The 21,922-nt window shown below is 45.1% G+C and overlaps 1 protein-coding gene across 2 annotated transcripts in view; it reads right to left on the reverse strand.

Annotated features, from left to right (window-relative positions):
- LOC124619721 (sodium-coupled monocarboxylate transporter 1-like) overlaps nucleotides 1-21,922 on the reverse strand; it is a 180,450-nt gene that overhangs the window by 115,834 nt on the left and 42,694 nt on the right. For both annotated transcript variants that reach the window (XM_047146284.1, XM_047146283.1), the window contains exons 4-6: nucleotides 21,395-21,460; nucleotides 18,414-18,465; nucleotides 11,359-11,426 (exon numbers count right to left, since the gene is read on the reverse strand). In XM_047146284.1, coding sequence (XP_047002240.1) covers nucleotides 11,359-11,426; nucleotides 18,414-18,465; nucleotides 21,395-21,460 — 186 coding nt within the window. The remainder of the gene's footprint in view (nucleotides 1-11,358; nucleotides 11,427-18,413; nucleotides 18,466-21,394; nucleotides 21,461-21,922) is intronic.

A 21,922-nucleotide genomic window follows, 5' to 3' on the forward strand; every position in this document is an offset into this window, starting at 1 on the left:
CAGCTGCCCATGCAGCTTCAACACGATACCACAGTACATCAAGAGTAGTGATTGGCGTATTGTGACGAGCCAGTAGCTCGGCCACCATTGACCAGACGTTTCCAATTGGTGAAAGATCTGGAGAATGTGCTGGTCAGGGCAGCAGTCGAACATTTTCTGTATCCAGAAAGGCCCTTACAGGACCTGCAACAAGCGGTCGTGCATTAGCCTGCTGAAATGTAGGGTTTCGCAGGGATCGAAGGAAGGGTAGAGTCACGGGTCGTAACACATCGTAAATGTAACGTCCACCGTTGAAAGTGCCGTCAATGCGAACAAGAGGTGACCGAGACGTGCAACTAATGGCACCCCATACCATCACGCCGGGTGATACGCCAGTATGGCGATGACGAATACACTCTTCCAATGTGCGTTCACCGCGATGTCGCCAAACACGGATGCGACCATCATGATGCTGTAAACAGAACCTGGATTCATCCGAAAAAATTACGTTTTGCCATTCGTACACCCAGGTTCGTGGTTGAGTACACCATCGCAGGCGCTCATGTCTGTGATGCAGCGACAAGGGTAACCGCAGCCATGGTCTCCGATCTGATGGTCCATTCTGCTGCAAACGTCGTCGAACTGTTCGTGCAGATGGTTGTTGTCTTGCAAACGTCCCCATCTGTTGACTCAGGGATCGAGACATGGCTGCACGATCCGTTACAGCCATGTGGATAAGATGCCTGCCATCTCGACTGCTGGTGATACGAGGCCGTTGGGACCCAGCACGGCGTTCCATATAACCCTCCTGAACCCATCGATTCCATTTTCGGCTAGCAGTCATTGGATCTCGACCAACGCGAGCAGCAATGTCGCGATACGATAAACCGCAATCGCGATAGGCTACAATCCGACCTTTATCAAAGTCGGAAACGTGATGGTACTCATTTCTCCTCCTTACACGAGGCATCACAACAACGTTTCGCTAGGCACCGCCGGTCAACTGCTGTTTGTGTACGAGAAGTCGGTTGGAAACTTTCCTCATGTCAGCACGTCGTAGGTGTCGCCACCGGCGCCAACCTTGTGTGAATGCTCTGAAAAGCTAATCATTTGCATATCAGAGCATCTTCTTGTTGTCGGTTAAATTTCGCGTCTGTAGCACGTCATCTTCGTGGTGTAGCAATTTCAATGGCCAGTAGTGTAATTTCAAGTTATTTAAATGAAAATCCGTACTTCGTATGTGTTTCATTATGTTTGTGTGGGTGCGTTGCCAAGAAGACATGGCGCGAGCGCTCTAGCCAATCACAGCGCTCGTGAATGGGGAGACTGGATGGAAGCGAGTTCGGGTGAAGAGAGTCGCGGAGTTCTGGGAGTACGGCACCCGACACGGGAAGTGCTGGACGCGACGGCGCGACGGACGCGGTGTCGCGGGAGAGACTTGAAGAATGTAAAGACGCAGTGTGCGTTGAGAATTGAATATCTCGCGAGCTGTGTTGTTGTTCATATCTAATTACGTGCTGTAGGAATCTATTGTTTCCCTGTTATTCAATTTATATTTTATTTAATTTCTGGACCATCGACACCAATAAGTGTTTTGCAGAAATATACCGCATTCCCAAAAGTACTTCTACTATCGTACTCATCATTTAAAGTCGTTAAGATAGTACCTGCAGATTTTATTTAATTGCAATCTTTCATTTATATATTTATATGTTACATTTATAATTCGCAATTGCCGAGTGATAGAAACCTTCGACCATTCGATTCGTGTGTGTATTCTTTTCGTATACTGTAGAATCAGCAGTATTTGGCCTGTAATGCGGCAATTATGTATCCCAGCCGCTAGACAACGAGACTAGCCAAAACTTTTAATGTTGCAACGCTGAGTCTGTGGGTGCGTAGTTATTGGAATGCCCGCAATCTGAATTCCTGTGGAGGAATGGCTGCCCTTTCTTCCGCAACAGCGGAAACCAGAGTCTGTAGTGATTTTGGACACTGGGGTCTGGAACGAAGTCGACGTTCGAGCTCATCCCAAAGGTGTTCCATTGGATGCAGATCTAGACTGGACAGGCTAGACCATTTCAGGTAAGGTGTTGTTCACAAACCACTACCTCACAAATGCTTTATGACTTGTTTCATCGTTATGCTGTTACAATCAACATTAATGCTTCACCATTAATGGAGCAATTATCATTCTTCCATGACCATACTATGGTTGTATTATTATTAATTAAACTGTTCCTTTTACTGCACACAGTACACAATGCCACAAAATATATTCGTATCCTTTCGTATTCAGCGTTTTCTTCAGCTCTGTAACCGCAAGAAACATCCCTATATCATAACACCACCTCCTCCGTATTCACTATTGGCACTACACATGACGTTACGTAACATTCGCCGGACATATACCAAACCCAAACCCCCCTAGGGTATAGCATGATCCAGTCATCCACTTCCCTATGGCGTCACTCGTTACACCACCTCAAGCGTCGCTTCGCAGTGACTACAGAAATGCGTGGCTTATGGGGAGCTGCACGAGCATTGAACCCAGTCCTTTTTAACTCCCTATGAACAGTCACTGTGCTAGCCAGACTGCTAGCGGCCCTCGGAACTCACGAGTAATTCCTAGCACTGATTTCACTCGATTTTTTTACGACCACACATTCCGCAGTGCTCGACGGTTCCTGTTCATCAGTACACGAGATCTGCCTGGCCTTGATTCAGAATGGCAACTTTAGAATGGTTTAAATGTCTCTGATGAATCTGTTACACAGTCAATGACTAGTCCACGTCCGAAGTCACTGAGCTCTGCTGACAGACCCACTCTGCTGTTACGACCTCTCTACTGACAACACAATACGCCTCAGCACCTTTTAAAATAGCGGGTCCGCCGTGGACAACTCCACATACTACAGGGTTGGCCAGATGCTTTCGATCATACAGTGTAGATTAGTTTTTCATTTACTATTCGTTATTTATTCTTCATGATTACCGCCTAATATCTAAAAAGCTAAAATAGGCCATAGAGATCACATTTCCTTCGACAGTTATAAGGTATGTTTTGATATTATTTCTGATACTTAAGAAAAGGGAGATTAAAAAAGAAAGAAACCTCAACTACTTCTACTACTAATACTACAAAACTACATTAAAACCTTTCAGCAATTACCCAACTACTAACCTACTAAAAAGAACTTACCTTTTCAGTTGAAAGATATACCATTCATATAGCAGCTTTCTGTGGGCGCAGCGTAATTTATCACCAACAAGTATGTATGATAGCATGGAGATGGTTCAGATGGTTCAAATGGCTCTGAGCACTATGAGACTTAACATCTGTGGTCATCAGTCCCCTAGAACTTAGAACAACTTAAACCTAACTAACCTAAGAACATCACACACATCCATGCCCGAGGCAGGATTCGAACCTGCGACCGTAGCGGTCACGCGGTTCCAGACTGAAGCGCCTAGAACCGCACGGCCACACCGGCCGGCTAGCATGGAGACAATGTAGAGGAAATGCGCATAATTGTGTCGGGGATGAGCAAATTAATCAGGAACAACCTTAGTTGAACCATTGTACATTAAACGAATAAAATAGAGAGGAACTGGAGGCCCAACGCGCATTTAAGTTTTTAATGTACAATGGTGATCCAAAAAATTATGAGCACCGTCCACTGTGAGATTGAATACTATATATGAAGGTAGTATTTGTTCCCGAAAGAACAGATACCGTTGTGGACCGTGCAGCTTCTCTAGAATGAAATGATAATTAAATCGACACCCTAGCTGCAAACAGGTGTTGATATACTCGTACATCATTGGGGACATGTTGAAAATGTGTGGCCCCACCGGGACTCGAACCCAGTATCTCTTCGTTACATGGCAGACGCTCTATCCATCTAAGCCAGCGAGGGCACATAGGATAGTGCGCCTACAGAGACTTATCCCTTGCACGCTCCCCGTGAGACCCACATTCCCAACATGTAAACGCCACTACATTCGTAGTGCTCCTAATAGATTTTTGCCTGCTGCACTCATTACTCGTAGCAGATTAATTTACTACGGTATCGATTTAATTATCGTTTGATTTCAGATTGAATACTACTTGTGGTGTTGGAAGTACCTGCCGCAGTAAGGAACATATACTGCTTGACAGCTGCCAAGGAACAACTGACACTTGCTAAGGAATAACTGCCAATGGCTATGGAACAACCGACAATTGCTGCGGAACTCCCGACCAATGATAGTGAAAGGAAATTTAGAGGGCGGGACGTCTTAACTTCAGCAAAGCCTGTGCACGAACGTTGTGTATGCATTCGACGGTTCATGCAGTACTGCGTTTGACGGAAGTTGTTGTGGAGCCGATTAGTGCGACATTCAGTTGGTACGGCAACTTGTCTGCAAGACGTCATATGTGAGCTTATAATCATGGACGAGCAGTTCGACGGCTCGAATACCGTCAAAGTATCAGCACTGTGGCCATAGCAATGGGCATGTCCAAAAGTGTCATCTCCCGATCAAACAATGCCACTGAAGGTGTAAGTGCTATGTGAAAGCATGCTGGTTATCGTAGACGAACCACCACATCGCAAGAGGATCGATACGTAGCCCTAGTGGCGAAAAAGAACTGACATCTCGCTCCCACGCAGATCGCTGCAAATCCTGAAACCGCTACTGGTACACATGTCTCTGCCAGAACCATTTCGCGGCAATTAGCTCAGGTGGTCTTTATGCTCGGAAGCTTGCTAAATGCGTACCACTTCAACCACGCCATCGTCAAGAAAGAGTTCGTTGGTGCAGGGAGCATGTTGGTTGAGACCAGAGCGACGTTCTGCGGCGAATCCCGCTTCACTGTGGCAAGTGATTCTGGCCACCAGTTATTGTGGAGACAGAAGAGGACACTTTACACATCATAGGTTAGTCATGAGTATCGTAGGTATGGCCTTTGCGTTATGGCATGCAGCCATTACACTCGATGGCCAAACGCTGCAGCATATCTTTGTGCGAGGTACCGTTACACCACTGCAGTATTGCCGGGAGATTGTTCTGGGTCATGACCGTCTGTTTAGGAAGCAGGTCCAAACTTTTTGTTTATAGAGACAATGGCCGTCCTCGCCGGACCGCTGAGGTGTCTGAAGTGAGGATACCGAATGCATAAAATGGCCCGCGTACTCCCCGGACCTAAACACTATAGAAGACGCCTCCCTTCGCAGGAGTGTTCCTCAACGAACAGCTTCTCCCAGAACTGTGCAAGAACTAAAAACCGCATTGAGAGATGAGTGGGACAATAGCCCCCGAGGACTCCACAACAGCTTATTAGGCACCAGCAAAAATAGGTACAAAATGTGGCTCTATATGGCTCTAAGCACTATGGCACTTAACATGTGAGGTCATCAGTCCCCTAGACGTAGAACTACTTAAACCTAACTAACCTAAGGACGTCACATACATCCATGCCCGAGGCAGGATTAGAACCTGCGACCGTAGCAGCGGCGCGGTTCCGGACTGAAGCGCCTAGAACCTTTCGGCCTCAGCGGCCGGCTCCAAAATGTGCATTAGTGCCCGAGGAGAGCTTATTCCTTACTGAGAGTCCGATATCGACCTCTGTGTTGGGAGTCTGGCATGTGTTAAACATGAAAGTTATTTATGTCTGTTATCCTGCTTTCTCGTGTGGCGAAATCTTTATCATTTATCTTTATCAATCTATCACTCCACGTACATATTGTGTTTAATATTCGTCCATCATTATCTGTGGCCATCCCTGTCCAACAGCGTCTCTGTTTCTGAGTAATTGTCAAGCAGTGTGTATGAGTGGAACAGAGAGGAAGCAAGCATCATTCTGACGTCGATAAGGTCTGCAGATGGGGAATTCTATTGACATAGGAGACTTAAACAGTGTGGATTGCTATGGCCTACAGTAGTTCCTGGGAAGGAACAGTTCGGAAACGGCAAAGCTGTCGTCAGTAAATGTGGGATCTGGTGGCAGGGTGGGGCAACCACGAGTAGGCAACAAACTGTTGGACATCCACGACTCACTGCAAAACGTGGAGGTGAGAGGCTCGCTCGCTCTGTTAAGTAGATTAGACGGCGATCTCTGGCAGAAATGTCGATAGAATATTATGTTGCTGCTAGTAAAAGTGTTTCGGAGAACACCATCCAGCGCAAATAGTTGAACAAGGGGCTCCGCAGCAAGGACCCCTATTTGAAGCAGCTGCAATGTTAATTACTATTACAGTGGGTGCGGGAGCCCCGCGATTGGCCCGTGAAGCAATGGAAACATGTTACGTAGTACGAAGAATCACGTTTCTTATTAGACAAGATCGATGGGCGCATGTCCGGATACGCCATCATCCAGACGAACGACTGCTCAAAACACGCACCGCACGATGGATACAGGCAGGTGGGGCGCACTATCATGTTAAGGGTGACATTCATTGGGCTTCTGTGTGACCTGTGGTAGTAAGTGAAAGCACTATGACAGCTGTAGATTTCTTCAACATTCCTGTGGATCACCTGCATCCCTTCCTCTCTTCACACTTCGTATCTTTCTCAGTGGCGATGGCGTTTTCCAACTGGATAACTGTCTGTGGCATCGTATCTTTCCCAGTGGCGATGGCATTTTCCAACAGGATAACTGTCTGTGACTTCGTATCTTTCCCAGTGGCGATGGCGTTTTCCAACAGGATAACTGTCCATGACACAATATCAGAATCGCACTACAGTGATTTCAGGAGCATGATCATCACATTGATTTTTAGGTATCAAATTCACCTGATACGAAACCGATAGGAAACCACTCGGTACCCAGTGCAAACTGCAAATCTGCAGCCTGCAATTTACGGGAATTGCGTAACCTGTGCTTAGGCGTATGGTGCCACATACCACCGGAAACCTCCCAAAGACTTGTCGAATCCATGTGAAGCAGAATCGCTGCTGTTTTGCTTCCGAAGACGGTCCATCACACTGGTAAGCGGGTGGTCATAATGTTTTGGCTGACCAGTGCATATGGCAAATGGCTGATAGTTCACAAATACGTGGTGACATGATACTTAAGCCCGATCTGTTCGGACGTGTTTTAGTTACTACAAGTGACTGTGAAAAACTAAGATGATGCAAACATCTAAATAATATGAAAAGGAAAAATCATCCGGCGATTAACCGTCCCTTTAATTTTGATACAAGTTAATGCCACATGATTCATAACTAGCCACAAATCTAGCTTCGTAATTTGTTCAGATTATGAATGTAGTCACTCACAACTATTGCAAGGGGGAACAGAGAACGTACAAAGGTACTGGCACCACTATAAGGTAATGCGTGTGATTGAGCCGAGAGCACCACCTGTGGGGAGCCCTGTCGCCTGGTGCAAGTCTTTTTAGTTGAAGCCACTGAGGCGACTTGGTGTGTCAAACGGGATGAAATGATGATGAAGACAACACAACGCCAAGTCCGCAAGCGGAGAAAATCTCCAACCCGGCCAGGCATCAAACCCTGAACAATATTCAGTAATCCCCCCCCACGTGTTCGCAGAGATACTTTGTGGGACATCCAAAACCTGCTAAAAATTTTCATGTGGAATTAATCCGCACCAGCTGTAATTGAGAAATCCTTTATTTGGATAAAATCGTACACACGACCCAGGTTTCAGGATGTAAATCCTATCATGCGCTACAGAAAATAAGGGTGAGTAGTAAGCACACTATATAAAATTAATTAACTCAAAAAGGTTCCATACAAATGTGAATATTAGGTCACAGCTTGGTTATGTACGAGAAAACCGCGTCAGTCACCTAAAAATTCAAGCAGCATGCGAGATCCCACACGGGTGAGGCATGAAAAGATTCTTTGAGTCAACCATTACCATGTCGGATAAACAGGGCCTAAGCGCAAAAAAAAGGAATGAATCGACAAATACACACTCATTGCCAGACTAGTGTAACCTAGCAATGAAACACGAACGGCCAGAAATGTTTTATAAGCTTAAGAAAGTAAAATGAAGGCGTATCAGCCGCATAATGCCAATTTTTTAACCTCAGAAGTAGCGTACCGTATACGTACCCAGTGCGCAGTTCCGGCCGGCCGCTGTAATCGAGCGGTTCTAGGCGCTTCAGTCCGGAACCGCGCTGCTGCTACGGTCGCAGGTTCGAATCCTGCCTCGGGCATGGTTGTATGTGATCTTCTTAGGTTAGTTAGGTTTATGTAGTTTTAAGTCTAGGGGACTGCATATAAAACTGTCTGACATTTCGGCCACTACTGCAAACGGCCTTCCTCAGAGCTCTGTGCTGACCTAACTAACAGTCAGTCAGCAATTTTATATACTGACAATACTGTCGACAGCCCAGAAGAATTCTATTGACCGATGGTAGAATGGTGCTATCCCATTTCTAGACGTCGAAGTGTACAGGAGAACGGAGGGCACACTGGGGCACAGAGTATATCGTAAGCCTACACATACTGACAGGTATCTGCACGCCCAATCCTACCACCACCCAGCGCAGAAGTACTCTGTCATCCGCTGTTTGGCAATCCGTGCGCAGCGCCTAAGTGATGCTCAAAACATCACACCTGAGCTTAAAAGGTTACGCACAACTTTTCTAGCCGATGGCTACAGCCGTAAGTCGATAAACACAGCCTTGTCGACGAGCACAAGCAAGAAAGATAAGCAGGAACTAGACAAACTGCAGCCAACAGTACGCTTACCCTATGTGAAAAACGCTACTGACCGAATAGGCAAACACCTTCGCCGCGTTGGGGTGCAGCATGTCTTCTATAGTGGTCCAGGACAAGGTGGATGCATTACACACTGCAGGCGTTTACAAGGTGGAATGCTAATGTGGAGAGGCATACATCGGCGAGCCTGGTAAGCCAATAGCAACGCGCATTCGGGAGCACGAGCGTTATATTCGTCTAGGGCAACACAACAAATCCGCAGCGGCAGAACTTCACCATGACTGCGGAAAAGAAATAAAATTCAGCGAAGCTTGTGTGTTGGCCAAGCAGCCAATTATGACGAAACGCAAAATCAGAGAGGCCATCGAAATACTTAAACACCCTAACAACATCAACAGGGAGGATGGACTCAGGCTTACCCCATCTTGGCTGCCAGCAATCAGAGCCCAACAGACCGCGCTGTCAACACGAGGCACGAGCACTACCGGCGAGTAACTGCCGCCGCGCGGCCGACGTCCAGCAGTTGGTAAACAGCAGCCAACTTCTCATTCGACCACTCATGGTACATAACACAAGAGCCAATGGACAACAGAGGTCACGTTATCCCTCCACCGCAATAACCTATTAAAATAAAGTTCCCTCTCCTTCTTCCTTAAATGACCAATAAACTAACTACCTTTTTTAAATTAGGGCGTAATGGCATGCGCAGTGAACACTAACAACAAAATATAAAGGACACTGCATAGCTAGAACGCACCATTAGACCCAGAAGAAGGCCGCTGCAATCGTGGCCGAAACGTTGGCTTTTCTACAGCAGCAGTAGTTTTTACATTATGACGCGGTACCAAACCCAGAAAACTTTTATGTCGACTGACTCTGGCCGCGGAAGCCTACACAATTATACGATGGTATGTACGTGTACAAAGCTACATCCTCATCCAACCCTGTCCTGTGGGTGCTTAATTTTCTTTGTCACGCAGTATTTTTGGAACCCAATATACGAGTGTCGTTCAATTAGTAATTTCCCTACATTTTTAATAAGCCATTAGTATATAGAGAGAAACGTCCTTGTTGGTGCTTCACATTTGATGTTTGTTCTGTGCGCTGGTGAAGTTTCTAACCGTTCTGGCAGGTGGTAGAGCCGTAGTACAACGTCAAAATGGCGTCTACATAGGACTCACGTTACAAGCAAAGTGTTATTATTGAATTCTTGCGTGCAGCAAAAGAATCCGCGGTGAACAACCGTAAACGTTTGTGTAGTGTATGGCGATGCTGCAGTTGATAGGAGTACAGTTCGGCGATGGGTAAAGAAAGTTATAGCCTCAGGAAATGCAGAAACAGAGTTCCACGATCAGCCATGCTCGGGACGTCCTGCCACGGCCGCCGCTCCAGACATGCTGAATCGTCAGGATGCCATTATTTGTACCGACCGGCGCATCACAACTCGGCAATTTGCTCTACAGTTGTCGGTCAGCATTGGAAGTGCGTCTGCAATGACTGTAGACTCTCGGATATTCAAAGAGGTGCTCACAATGGGTTCCACGAATGCTCACACTGGACTACAAGATTCAAAAAAAGGCCATTTCATCTCAATTGTTGGAGAGTTTTGAGATCAACGGAGAGGCCTTTCTGTCACGGATAATTACGGGGGACGAAATCTGAATGCATCACTTTGCGACGGAAACAAAACGGCAGTCCGTGGATCGCATCATCCTCATTCACCACAAAAGAAGAAATTCAAGACAACGCCCTCTGCCAGAAAATTCATGGTGACAGTCTTCTGGGATTTTGATGGCGTGGATTTGATGCCAAGAGGATCAACCACCAATTCAGAGGCATACGTGAAATCTCCGAATAAACTCAGGAACCATTCCCGACGTGTTCGATCGGACAAGAATCCAACAGAAATCTTGCTCCAACACGATAGTGCACGCATACACACAAGTCTGAGAATCCAGGATCACATCACCAAATTGGGTAGGGCATCGCTGCCTCATCCACCTTACAGTCCAGACCTGGCACACTCGGACTTCCACCTCTTTGGGCCGCTTAAAGATTCTCCACGGGAAGCACACTTTGAAGACGACGAGAGTGTCAGTCATGCAGTGAAAACATGCCTACGCCTACAGGACAAGAGCTTTTACCAACAGGGAGTACATGTTCTTCCACAACGTTGGCGCACGGCCATAGAACGTGATGGAGACTATGTAGAAAAATAGGACAGGGACAAAACATATTGATTTATATTGTCACCAACACGATAGTGCACGCATACACACAAGTCTGAGAATCCGGGATCACATCACCAAATTGGGTAGGGCATCGCTGCCTCATCCACCTTACAGTCCAGACCTGGCACACTCGGACTTCCACCTCTTTGGGCCGCTTAAAGATTCTCCACGGGAAGCACACTTTGAAGACGACGAGAGTGTCAGTCATGCAGTGAAAACATGCCTACGCCTACAGGACAAGAGCTTTTACCAACAGGGAGTACATGTTCTTCCACAACGTTGGCGCACGGCCATAGAACGTGATGGAGACTATGTAGAAAAATAGGACAGGGACAAAACATATTGATTTATATTGTCACCAAATCCTGACTCTTAACAATAAATATGTTCTCAGAAAAACAATGTGGAGCATTACTTATTGAACAACCCACGTACACTAGTGTTTAAATGAAGAACTTGGAGGCAAACTTACCAAACATGTGTAGAAAATGCAGACAATGCAGACTACAGGAGAAATGACGCGGAGATCGACGCCAGTAACTAAAAATAAAAGAAAATTGTGATAACAATACTACAATGATAATGATAATCAGAGAGAACGAAAGGTAATCAAGAAAATATTAGATCCAAATTATACTGAAGAAGGAACAAATAGATTAAGATGATAATAGAATAAGGGCAAACAAATTGTAAAGTGTATCAACATTCATTCGCTTTCGATCCAGGCGACAATTTTATGGGCATATTAAAAAAATGAAACCAAGCAGACTGACTAGAAGTTTTACGTTATTCTACGAAAGTAAAGCAAAAACTGAAGCAATAAAATAGAGCAGTCAACAATAGAAATCCTGAAGGAAGCAAGGATAGCGGAACATGATATGGGATATTTTTTCAGGTGGCTATTAGCTGCATATACACTGCCCAGTCACGTTAATGCGGCCACCTGTCAGAAACCTGAATAACCACCATCTACAGCGTGGAGATGCAGGAAGGGAGTCACTGTGGTTCCGGAAGATGCGGACAGGGATGTGGAGCCATGCAGACTGCAGTCCCGTGGCCAGCTGTACTAGATTTCTCGGTTGTGGATCCATGGCGCCAACAGCCCGATCGAGATGGTCCCAGAGTTTCTCTTTTGGGTCTAAATCCGGGAAGTTTCGTAGCCAGTGGAGACAGCAAACTCATCCTAGTGTTCTTCGAATCACGCATGTACAATTCAGGTTGTGTGAAACGTTGCATTGGCCTATTGGTAGATGCCATCGTGCTGAGGATAAAACAAACTGCATTTAGGGGTGGATATGGTCCTCAAGGGTAGTTAATGCCGAGCTATCCACAAATCTAGCGTCGTAATTTGGTCATATTATGAATTTACTCACCCACAACTATTGACAAGAGGGAATAGAATACTTACAAAGGTACTGGCCCCATCATAAGGTAATGAGCGTGACTGAGCCGAGAGCATCACCTGTGGGGAGCCCTGTTGTGTTGACGCATTCTGTCTTTCAGAATGTCGAAATCACCCAGGGAATTCCATGAAAACATTCCCCAGATCACAACGCTCCCTCCACCGGCCTGGACGCTTCTGACGATTGCTGCAAGGTCGTACACACTGACGGCCATCTGTGCGATGGAGCATAGATCGTGATTCATGCGAAAATGTCACCTGTCGCCACTCGGTGAACGTCCGCTTGTGGTACTGGGGTATAAGCATGTGTGCATCACCCGGGCACTTGCTGCAGAGTCCCATATGCAGACACTTTCGCTGGACAGTCGATGAGGAGACACTGTGGGTTGCCCATTGCTTTGTCTGGGTGATCAGTTGCACAATAGTTGCACGTCTATTTGCTTGTACACATGTCTTCAGCCGTCGTTCATCCCTGTCATCTATGACCTGTGGTCGGCGTCGGTTTCGGGTACCGCCATTTTGCCATTCACGGTATACTTTAACCATGGCGCCACGCGAAAAGTTTACAAACATAACGATTTTGGAAATTCTTCCATGCTTGGCACGAAATCCAATGAGCATGCCCCTTTGGACGTCAGATAAATCGCTGTGTTTCCGCATTACGATTACGACTGCACTTTTTCCACGCCCCCCCCCCCCCCCGACATGCTTTGTATAACCTCCACTGCTAGTGCTGCCACCTGACGTCTGTCACTCATTATTGCACGCTGACGTCGAACAAAGGCGGTGGTTGTATTAATGTGACTTGACCGTGTGTATACTTGGAAGAATGTGCGACGCAGTGCTGTTTTGTGATACGTATTTACGCTGAGTTGAAAAGTCATGGGATAGAGATACGCTCATATACAGATGGCGGTAGCATAGCGTACACAAGGTATAAAAGGCTAATGCACTGGCGGAGCTGTCATTTGTATTCAGGTGGTTCATGTGGAAATGTTTCCGACGTGATTTTTACCGCACGATTGTAAGTAACAGACTCTGAACGCGTAATGGTAGTTGGAACAGCACTCATGCTCATAAAATAAGGATAATTGCAGAATGTGGTGCCACACAATGCGGCACTACACAAAACTGGCGCTAATAGCATAGGGACATAGGGAACACACACGACACAGATCTGTAAGTCCACGGTATTGGTGATAAGTTGAGAAAACCGTCCAGAAACACATGTGCTACAAAACGCCACTGTTTCCTGCGCAAGTACCCCCGACATCAATATGGGATATGATCGCCATGCACACGTACACAGGCCGCACAACGGGTTGGCATACTCTGGATCAGGTGGTCGAGCAGTTGCTGTGGTATAGCCTCCCATTCTTGCACCAGTGCCTGTCGGAGCTCCTGAAGTGTCGTAGGGGTTTGAAGACGTGCAGCGATACGTCGACCGAGAGCATCCCAGAAGTGCTCGATGGAGTTTAGGTCTGGAGAAGAGACAGGCCACTCCATTCGCCTGATATCTTCTGTTTCAAGGTACTCTTCCACGATGGCAGCTCGGTGGGCCGTGCGTTACCGTCCATGAGGAGGAAGGTGGGACCCACTGCACCCCTGAAAAGGCGGATATACTGGTGCAAAATGACGTCCCGATACACCTGACCTGTTACAGTTCCTCTGTCAAATACATGCAGGGATGTACGTGCACCAATCATAATCCCACCCTACACCATCAAACCACGACCTCTATACAGGTCTCTTTCAAGGACATTAAGAGGCTGGTCTGGTTCCTGGTTCACGCCAGATGAAAACCCGGAGAGAATCGCTGTTCAGACTATACCTGGACTCGTGTGTGGACATAACCTGGGACCACTGTTCCAGTGACCATGTATTGCGTTCTTGATACCAGGCTTTACGGGCTCTCCTGTGACCAGGTGTCAGTGGAATGCACGTTGCAGGTCTCCGGGAGAATAAAGCGTGTCTGTTCAGTCATCTGTAGACTGTATGTCTGGAGACAACCGTTCTAGTGGCTGCAGTAAGGTGCAAAGTAAGGCTACCTGCAGTACTCCGTGACCGTCTGCGGGCACTGATGGTGAGATATCGTTCTTCTTGTGGTGTTGCACACTGTTGACGTCCCGTACTGTAGCGCCTGGACACGTTTCCTGTCTGCTGTAATCGTTGCCATAACCTCGAGATCACACTTTGTGGCACACGTAGGACCAGTGCTACGACCTGCTGTGTTTGACCAGCCTCCAGTCGCCCTAGTATTCTACCCCTGACAACGTCATCAATATGTGTTCTCTGAGCCATTTTCAACACACAGTCACCATTAGCACATCTGAAAACGCCTGCACATTTACTCGCTGCACTGTACTCTGACATGCACCAACACATCTCTACGTATGTGGACTGCTGCCAGCGCTACCGTGCGACGACCGCAGGTCAAACGCACCGCATGGTCATACCCCGAGGTGATTTAAATCCCTCCAACCTCCTACCAGGATGTTTATTCACCATGTATCAACATTATCTTTAATTCATGAGCATGAGTGTAGATACATGAGACATTCCATTTCGGAAATCGTTAGGGAATTCAGTATTCCGAGATCCACAGTGTCATACTGTGCGGAAAATACAAAATTTCAGGCATCACCTTCCACCAAGCGCAGTGCAGCAGCTGAAGGCATTCACGTAACGACCGAGAGCTGTGGCGTTTGTGTACAGTTGTCAGTGTTACCAGATTAACAGACAAGATACCCGGTGTGAAATAATCACAGAAATCAATGTGGGACGCACGACAAACGTATCCGTTAGGGCAGCGCGGCGAAATTTAGCGTTAATGGGCGATGGCAGCAGTCGACCGATGCGAGTGCCTTTGCTAACAGCACGACATCGCCTGCAACGCCTCTCCTGGGCACATGACAATATCGTTTGCGCCCTAGAAGACTGGAAACCCGTGACCTGGTCAGATGAGTCTCTATTTCAGTTTATTCCAGTGTGGCGCAGATCACTCGAAGCCATGCCCTCAAGCTGCCAACAAAGCACTGTACAACCTGGTGGTGGCTTCATAATGGTGTGGCCTACGTTTATATGGATTGGACTGAGTCCCAGGTGAACCGATCATGTACTGTATATTATTATGTTCGGTTACTTATAGAGAATTTCATCGGTACATATCGCTGCGAAACCATGTATTCGCGTAATGCAATCGAGAGGCCAGTTCATGCGCAACATCCCGCACCGGTAACACCTTCGCAAATGTGGATGGCCATAGAGGCAGCATGGCCCATTACTTCTCCAGGGAAATTCCAACGACTTGTTGAGACCATGCCACGTCGAGTTACGGCACTGCGCAAGGCAAAACGATATAAGGAGGTTGCCCATGACTTTTGTCACATCTAGAACTTCTTTATTTTAATGTGTGTGTCTGTACTTAAATTGCTGAATGACTGAGACCCACAATATCCTAGCGCAAAGCAAGCACTTACTTCACAAAAATCTTCATTACGCGAACTACTGCAATACAGCGAGCGTCAATACTGCCAGCTAAATAAAGTATTCTAACTACTAAAGCCACTAACTACTAATAGGCATATGGTTAGCAAAGGAAACATTTTGTTGCAAACCAAATAATGTATTCTTCAGTTGAAACTTCCGGGCTGAGAGGCCGTGGTTCCTGCGCCACACTGGCAGTAGCCGAACGACCTCAGAAGATGTCTCCCGCAGATGGAGACGAAACGTCAGGGGGAAATTGTATACATCGACCACGGCCTCTCAGCCCGGAAGTTTCAACTGAAGATAACACCGGATGTGAATGCCTACATTGTATGATCAAATAGTGTATTTTTTTACCTTAATAATGTAACATCCACTTCGGACGCGAATATAAATCGTCATTGACATCTAATACAAAGGTGTACAACCATGAATAATATTCAGTCTCCAAGTCGAACATGTACGGATCGTTAACCTACGCTAACACTTCAGATCTCTACCCTCCATCAATGCTAACTTCTCACATCTAACAGTACTTCCATCACTCCTGGCGACTAACTTCCAACTGCCCAACACTACTGGCGATTAACTTGGAACAACGAGACCAATCAGCCACAGAGTCTCTTACAAAGAAAGCCCAGTCAGAGTTTCTATGCAAAGCGCTACACAGCGCTGCCAATACAGAAGCAACCCACTTACACGTCAGTGTATTACGACCGGTTTCGGTCGTTAACAATCCTCAAGGTACTGTACAAACAGCAAAATAGAAGTAAAACGCATTGTAACATAAGAACAGAATAGAAGATCCAATGAGATTAACAGACAACATCAAATACTTACGAAAAATGAAAGTGTTATGTTATCCTTACTTTAGCATCGTCGTAATTGACATTACTGTTGACATAGCTGAATGAGCATTGACTGGAAGCCATCACATTGAAAAGAAAAAAAAGAAACATTGGATTGACAGCGATGCGGTTCGGGCCATGATCGTTACTGTCCTCCCATAGTGCCACCTACAGCAGCTGTGCTTCTATGCCACATGTGTACAAGTATTCGTTTTTCACTAAAGTAATTAGTATCTAGCGCATAATATTTTTTTCATAAAGTACGTACTAAGACAAAATATAAGAGGGCGATCAAAAATTTTCCGTTCGAAGGACGTACAGTCCAGAATCAGCCTGCCACACGGGGACCGTTGAGGCGATCATCCCGCCGACGCATCACGTTGAAGATGCCACTTTCGTAAGACATTGCCCTGCTGCACATCCTCGTCCGACAGGAACCACTGATAGTTCACGGCGTTTTTCAAGGGACCGAAGGCGCTATAACCATATAGGGAGAGATCTGACTAAAGGTTGGGTGCTCAAGTGGGTCCTATATCAGCTCGCATAACTTCTGGGAGGCGTGTTGAGCTGAATCGCGACCAGCACAGAACCTGGCGCTCCACTACAGAACGGTGGTTTCCAATAGACGTGCTGCCTCATACACATTTTTCATTCTCCTATGGATGTCTATCAGTGTTTGTACTTTGGCAGCTAACAAAAGAATAACGTCACGTCGGTCCTGTTTGGACGCATTTGTTAATAACATCGCCGTAGTTCAGATTTCCGCATTTAACACACACACGTCGGAAGGACACCAATGTCACACTCATCCCGTGCCTGTATGTCATTGCTTATACAAGCGCATCGTAGTCGCGTTACGTTGCATACATTCTGCAGCAAAACCCACAAACAAAAACTTTTTGATCGCCCCTTGTAGTAGCGATTAAGTGACATAGTAGGGGACTGCTCAGTTTATTAAGAAATGGGTTATACTGTAAGCACATACTGAAGGCCATCAACAGTAACTGATGAGAGAATGCTGTGTTAAACAGAAAATAGGTTCCGTTTCGACCGCAGTGAGGATGGTTCCTCCTGCGCTCGGAGACCCAGAAGATCAAAGCAGTGGTACAGTGTTTAATCGGGATAAACGTGTCCGCTGCTGAGATAAGATTAATTATTTTTGATTCGAGGCGCCAGAATTGTGAGTGCTAGTTCAAAAGAGGAGAAATTCGTCTCTCTAGTGGATTTACTATATCTACAATTAGTCAAATGGCGAATTCCCCGGAATATTCGGAAGCTTATGGAGGAACGTGGTCGTAATTGCAGAAGTGCCTAGAGATTCTCTGTTTAGTTGAAAAATTGGCATGAAGCCTTCTGGGTGTAAAATGCTTAAAGTACAAGAATAGCTAGCACATTCTTTCTTATAGTTTCACATATTTTAGTGAACTATTACTCTAGATTTAATGCGTCATAATAAACTCTTTTAAGTATTAACGACTTTGCTGAAGATAAACTAGCTGTTATTGGAATAAGTGTCACAGTCAATCTTTTTTTGTTGAAACACGTGAGAGAAGACGTATAGTCGAAGTCATAAAAGAATATCAGCTACTTATCTAGCAAGTTTTACTATGTCAACACTCTATATTTGAATTAGATCTTGTACTTTTGTGGAGAGTTCTGTAATACAAACCACTGTGCAAAGCTGTTCACTTTTAAGTAACATGCGTAATGTATTTTAAGACATTGCAGAAAGGATATTTTACTCTCCTAGTACCACAGAAAAGCAAACATGATATTAGCGTCTGATACTACCTTGGTTTAAAGCTATCGCGGGCAGGTAAATGACGATAGGGATCCAGGTGACCTGCAACAGTCACAATAATTCTGCTTAGCGTTAGCTTGCACAAATTGGACTTAACAACTAAAGAAGCAATGTACAGTACTTGGTATTGGAATGCTATCCAGGAATACGTAACAGTAAAATACGAAATTGGAGTTGTCAAATACGTTATCACTTGATGCTTTGCATCCGTTCAACTACATGGTGGTACAAAATAGGTGTTAGAAAGTCTTTGTCTACTGTAATTTAATTGTATGCCATAAACGATTCTTCTTGTGATATTCTTATATTGTAGCTCTGTCTCAGTTCACATTTCAGAATGGAAGCACTAACAAACAATGGAACATTGTTTGTTGATCGTAAGGGCATTTCACGCAAAGTCTGGACCTACAATTATGGTGAGACGCGCATTCAGTAGCATTTGGTCCAAGAACAGCGCCATTCGGAAAGACCATTTCCTGGTGACATTACAGTAAAGAACTGAAATCAAATTGTGATGATAAAGTTTAAGCATCCTCTGATACAAATTTTCTGTAATGTATTCAGAGTCTTTATAACATTGTGTTGAAATGTTTTGAGAAGACTGGATCCCTACATGATTGCAAGAAGGGTCAATCAGGACGACCAGCCTCAGGTGTAACACTGGAGAATGTGGAAAGACATCTAACCTTATTCGATGAGGAACTCCCGACATCAACAAGACAAGCAGCGCAGCACCTCAGGATGTCACAACGGTGTCTCCAGAGGATAATGGAGGACAAACGTAGCCTTTTTCCCTCACATAATTCAACGTTACCAACCTTTGAAGGACAGAAATGTGGAGCGGCGATTTTTTTTAATGAGGTGATTGAGGCCATTGAAAATGGAACAGTCGATACGGATCAGATCTGGTTTACTCATGTGGCAAATCTCAATGTACATGTGTACGTCAACAAACAGAACTGGTGCCACTGGGCTACTGAGAATGTTCAGCCCGCTGATCCATCTCGTTAAAAAAAAAGTCACTGTTCGGTGTGCAGCCAATGCACAGTGCTTTACTGGGCCATTTTTAGTGAGGACCCTGTCACAGTAGACAAATACAGACAGATACGGGAATATGAATATGCACGGTCTGCACGACGAAGATGAATGCTCCGAAACTACTGGTTCATGCAGGCTGGAGCACGTGCACACCGCATTACAGATGTCTTCAGGAGGCTGTGAGATGTGACCGTTGTCCTGAACACCTTAGTAATCACTGGATGCTGTGTGGAATGGCCCCCTTATAGTCCCGCGCGCAACCCGTGTGATTATTTCTTACGGAGTTATCTGAAGGACAGACTCTTAAAAGAGGTGACTGCAACACTTCAGGTTGCTGTTATCGCAATTTCCAGAGATATTGGTGCCGTCTAAAACGATGTTCTTCAAAAAAATCATCACGGAATTCATTGCAAGGCTCTACATACTCATTGCTACAGAAGGAAACCACTTAGAAGACCGTTATAAACTGAAACACCTTCGGCCATCCTTTCGATGTTGTTTATCATGTAGCATTCACTTTCGTTGAGTCAGTACACCATCTTCATGCCTTAACTGACGCTGATGAAGTGAACTCCAGTCGTATACATGATCCCATCAGTGGCTAACATTTATGAATTGGTTTTAGTAGAATGCTGTAACAGCGACGTTGTGTCTGCAACCATCAACTACCAACTGATTGATTTCACTTTCTCGGCGTCAGTTAAGGAGTGAAGATGGTGTATTGAGTCACCTAAACTGGTTGCTGTATAATAAATAACGTGGAAAGCACGGCGGCAGGTGTTTTATTTTATTACGTAAGTGAACGACCGAAGTCCCATAAACCATCTGTCAGAAGGTCATACAAAAGGATCATACAAAAACTTTGAAAACTTTCTGCACTAAATTTCAGGTTGTCTGCTATATCATAAGTATGATAACAAACATCTATCACTCGATATTATGTCTTAGCAGACAAAAATTTTCTAGCAACTATTTTGCCCCATTGTGTATGATCACCAGAATTAAAACTGTTCCCTGGAGTTTAAATGAAAATACAGTCTTGCTCATAAATTTAGGAATCTCCGATATCTAGGAGAAAACATCGCATCACGACGACGCTATGTGGACTATATTGTGATGGTACGACTTAGAACAAATATACTTTTTTCTCGTAAGAGAAATGTAATCTCCAAAAGTCAGAATCAAAGGAACTTCTAACGACTGAGAAAATAACAAGACGGGTGTGACTGCATCAGAATTCTGAGTTTTCTTCACAACCAGTTATCCACAGCTGTGACTTTCCGTTGTCGGGTTGGACAGGGCAGTGAATCAGCCGCTGTCCTTTTGAGGGAACCTGTTGAATCCTGTTTTTGTACTCGACGATTCCTTTTACTTTTATGTTGACGTAACTGGTCCATTCCTTGCCATCAGTATGATTCTTGGACTACAATCAGCGTGCAGTTAATATTTTAACCAGCCCTTAGCATACGATGGTTAACCCAGTTGTTAACTTGAACGGAGCTGACCACCATTACAGAAAGTACTGAGTACCAAGTCTGTTTCTTACGAATAATGAATATTTTTCCTGTCGTGCTTCTTCCATTAGTGCTCTTTTCGCAGACGTTATAAATGTTTCAGGTCATCTCAACTGTCATTCCTCTTCTGTTTAGAGTACTCTTATGCTCACAAATATCAAAAATAGCACAAATAGAAAGACAAAAATATATAGGTGATAAACGCTAAACAATGTCCTGGCAGCACATTCTTGCGCATGCAAACGAAATTGCTACAAACTTATGCAACAACGCAATATTTCAGCTGATCGATCTGATATAAAGACAGTGCTCTCTACTACATAAGCTTTCAGATACCTTAGCTAGTATTTTAATCAATAACATAAACACACATTCATAGACTGAAATCTAAGAGCTACGAAGATTAATTTATCACTCACCATATTAATGATGAAGAAGAAGGACCCCAGGATTCTGACGCTTTTACCAAATCTCATGTCCAAGTACTGGAAAAGAAAAATGTAAATCATAAAGGAACTGATAAATCTCGAAAATCCTAACAAAAATTATTTTGAGTAATATTCTGACAGAGCAAGGTTAGTATGGTGTAATACTGAGTAGGTCAAAATTATGCAGCTGTTCAACGCCGTGTAGCAATTCGGTAAATGCAATAGTAAGAAGCATATAACGATTCGTTTCAGTAGCTATCCCCGATTTCCTGCAATTTGATTACGTACTGTACTCTTGGTATGCGATGAAGCACACTGGTGATTTGTTTCATAAGTAAACTTGACACAATCTATACACCAACGATATTTTTTCCATTAAGTAAACAAAACACGGCGTATGTCGCTTATCAGCATCAACATCAGCAGCAGCAGCAGAAGCATTAGCACCCACCTCCATCATTAAATGATGTGGCCTATCCAGGCTCTGACCTCGGGTGTGTCTGCAATTTTTTTTCCATA

The sequence above is a fragment of the Schistocerca americana genome, chromosome 6, assembly GCF_021461395.2.
Source record: "Schistocerca americana isolate TAMUIC-IGC-003095 chromosome 6, iqSchAmer2.1, whole genome shotgun sequence".
Classification (NCBI taxonomy): Eukaryota; Metazoa; Arthropoda; class Insecta; order Orthoptera; family Acrididae; genus Schistocerca; species Schistocerca americana.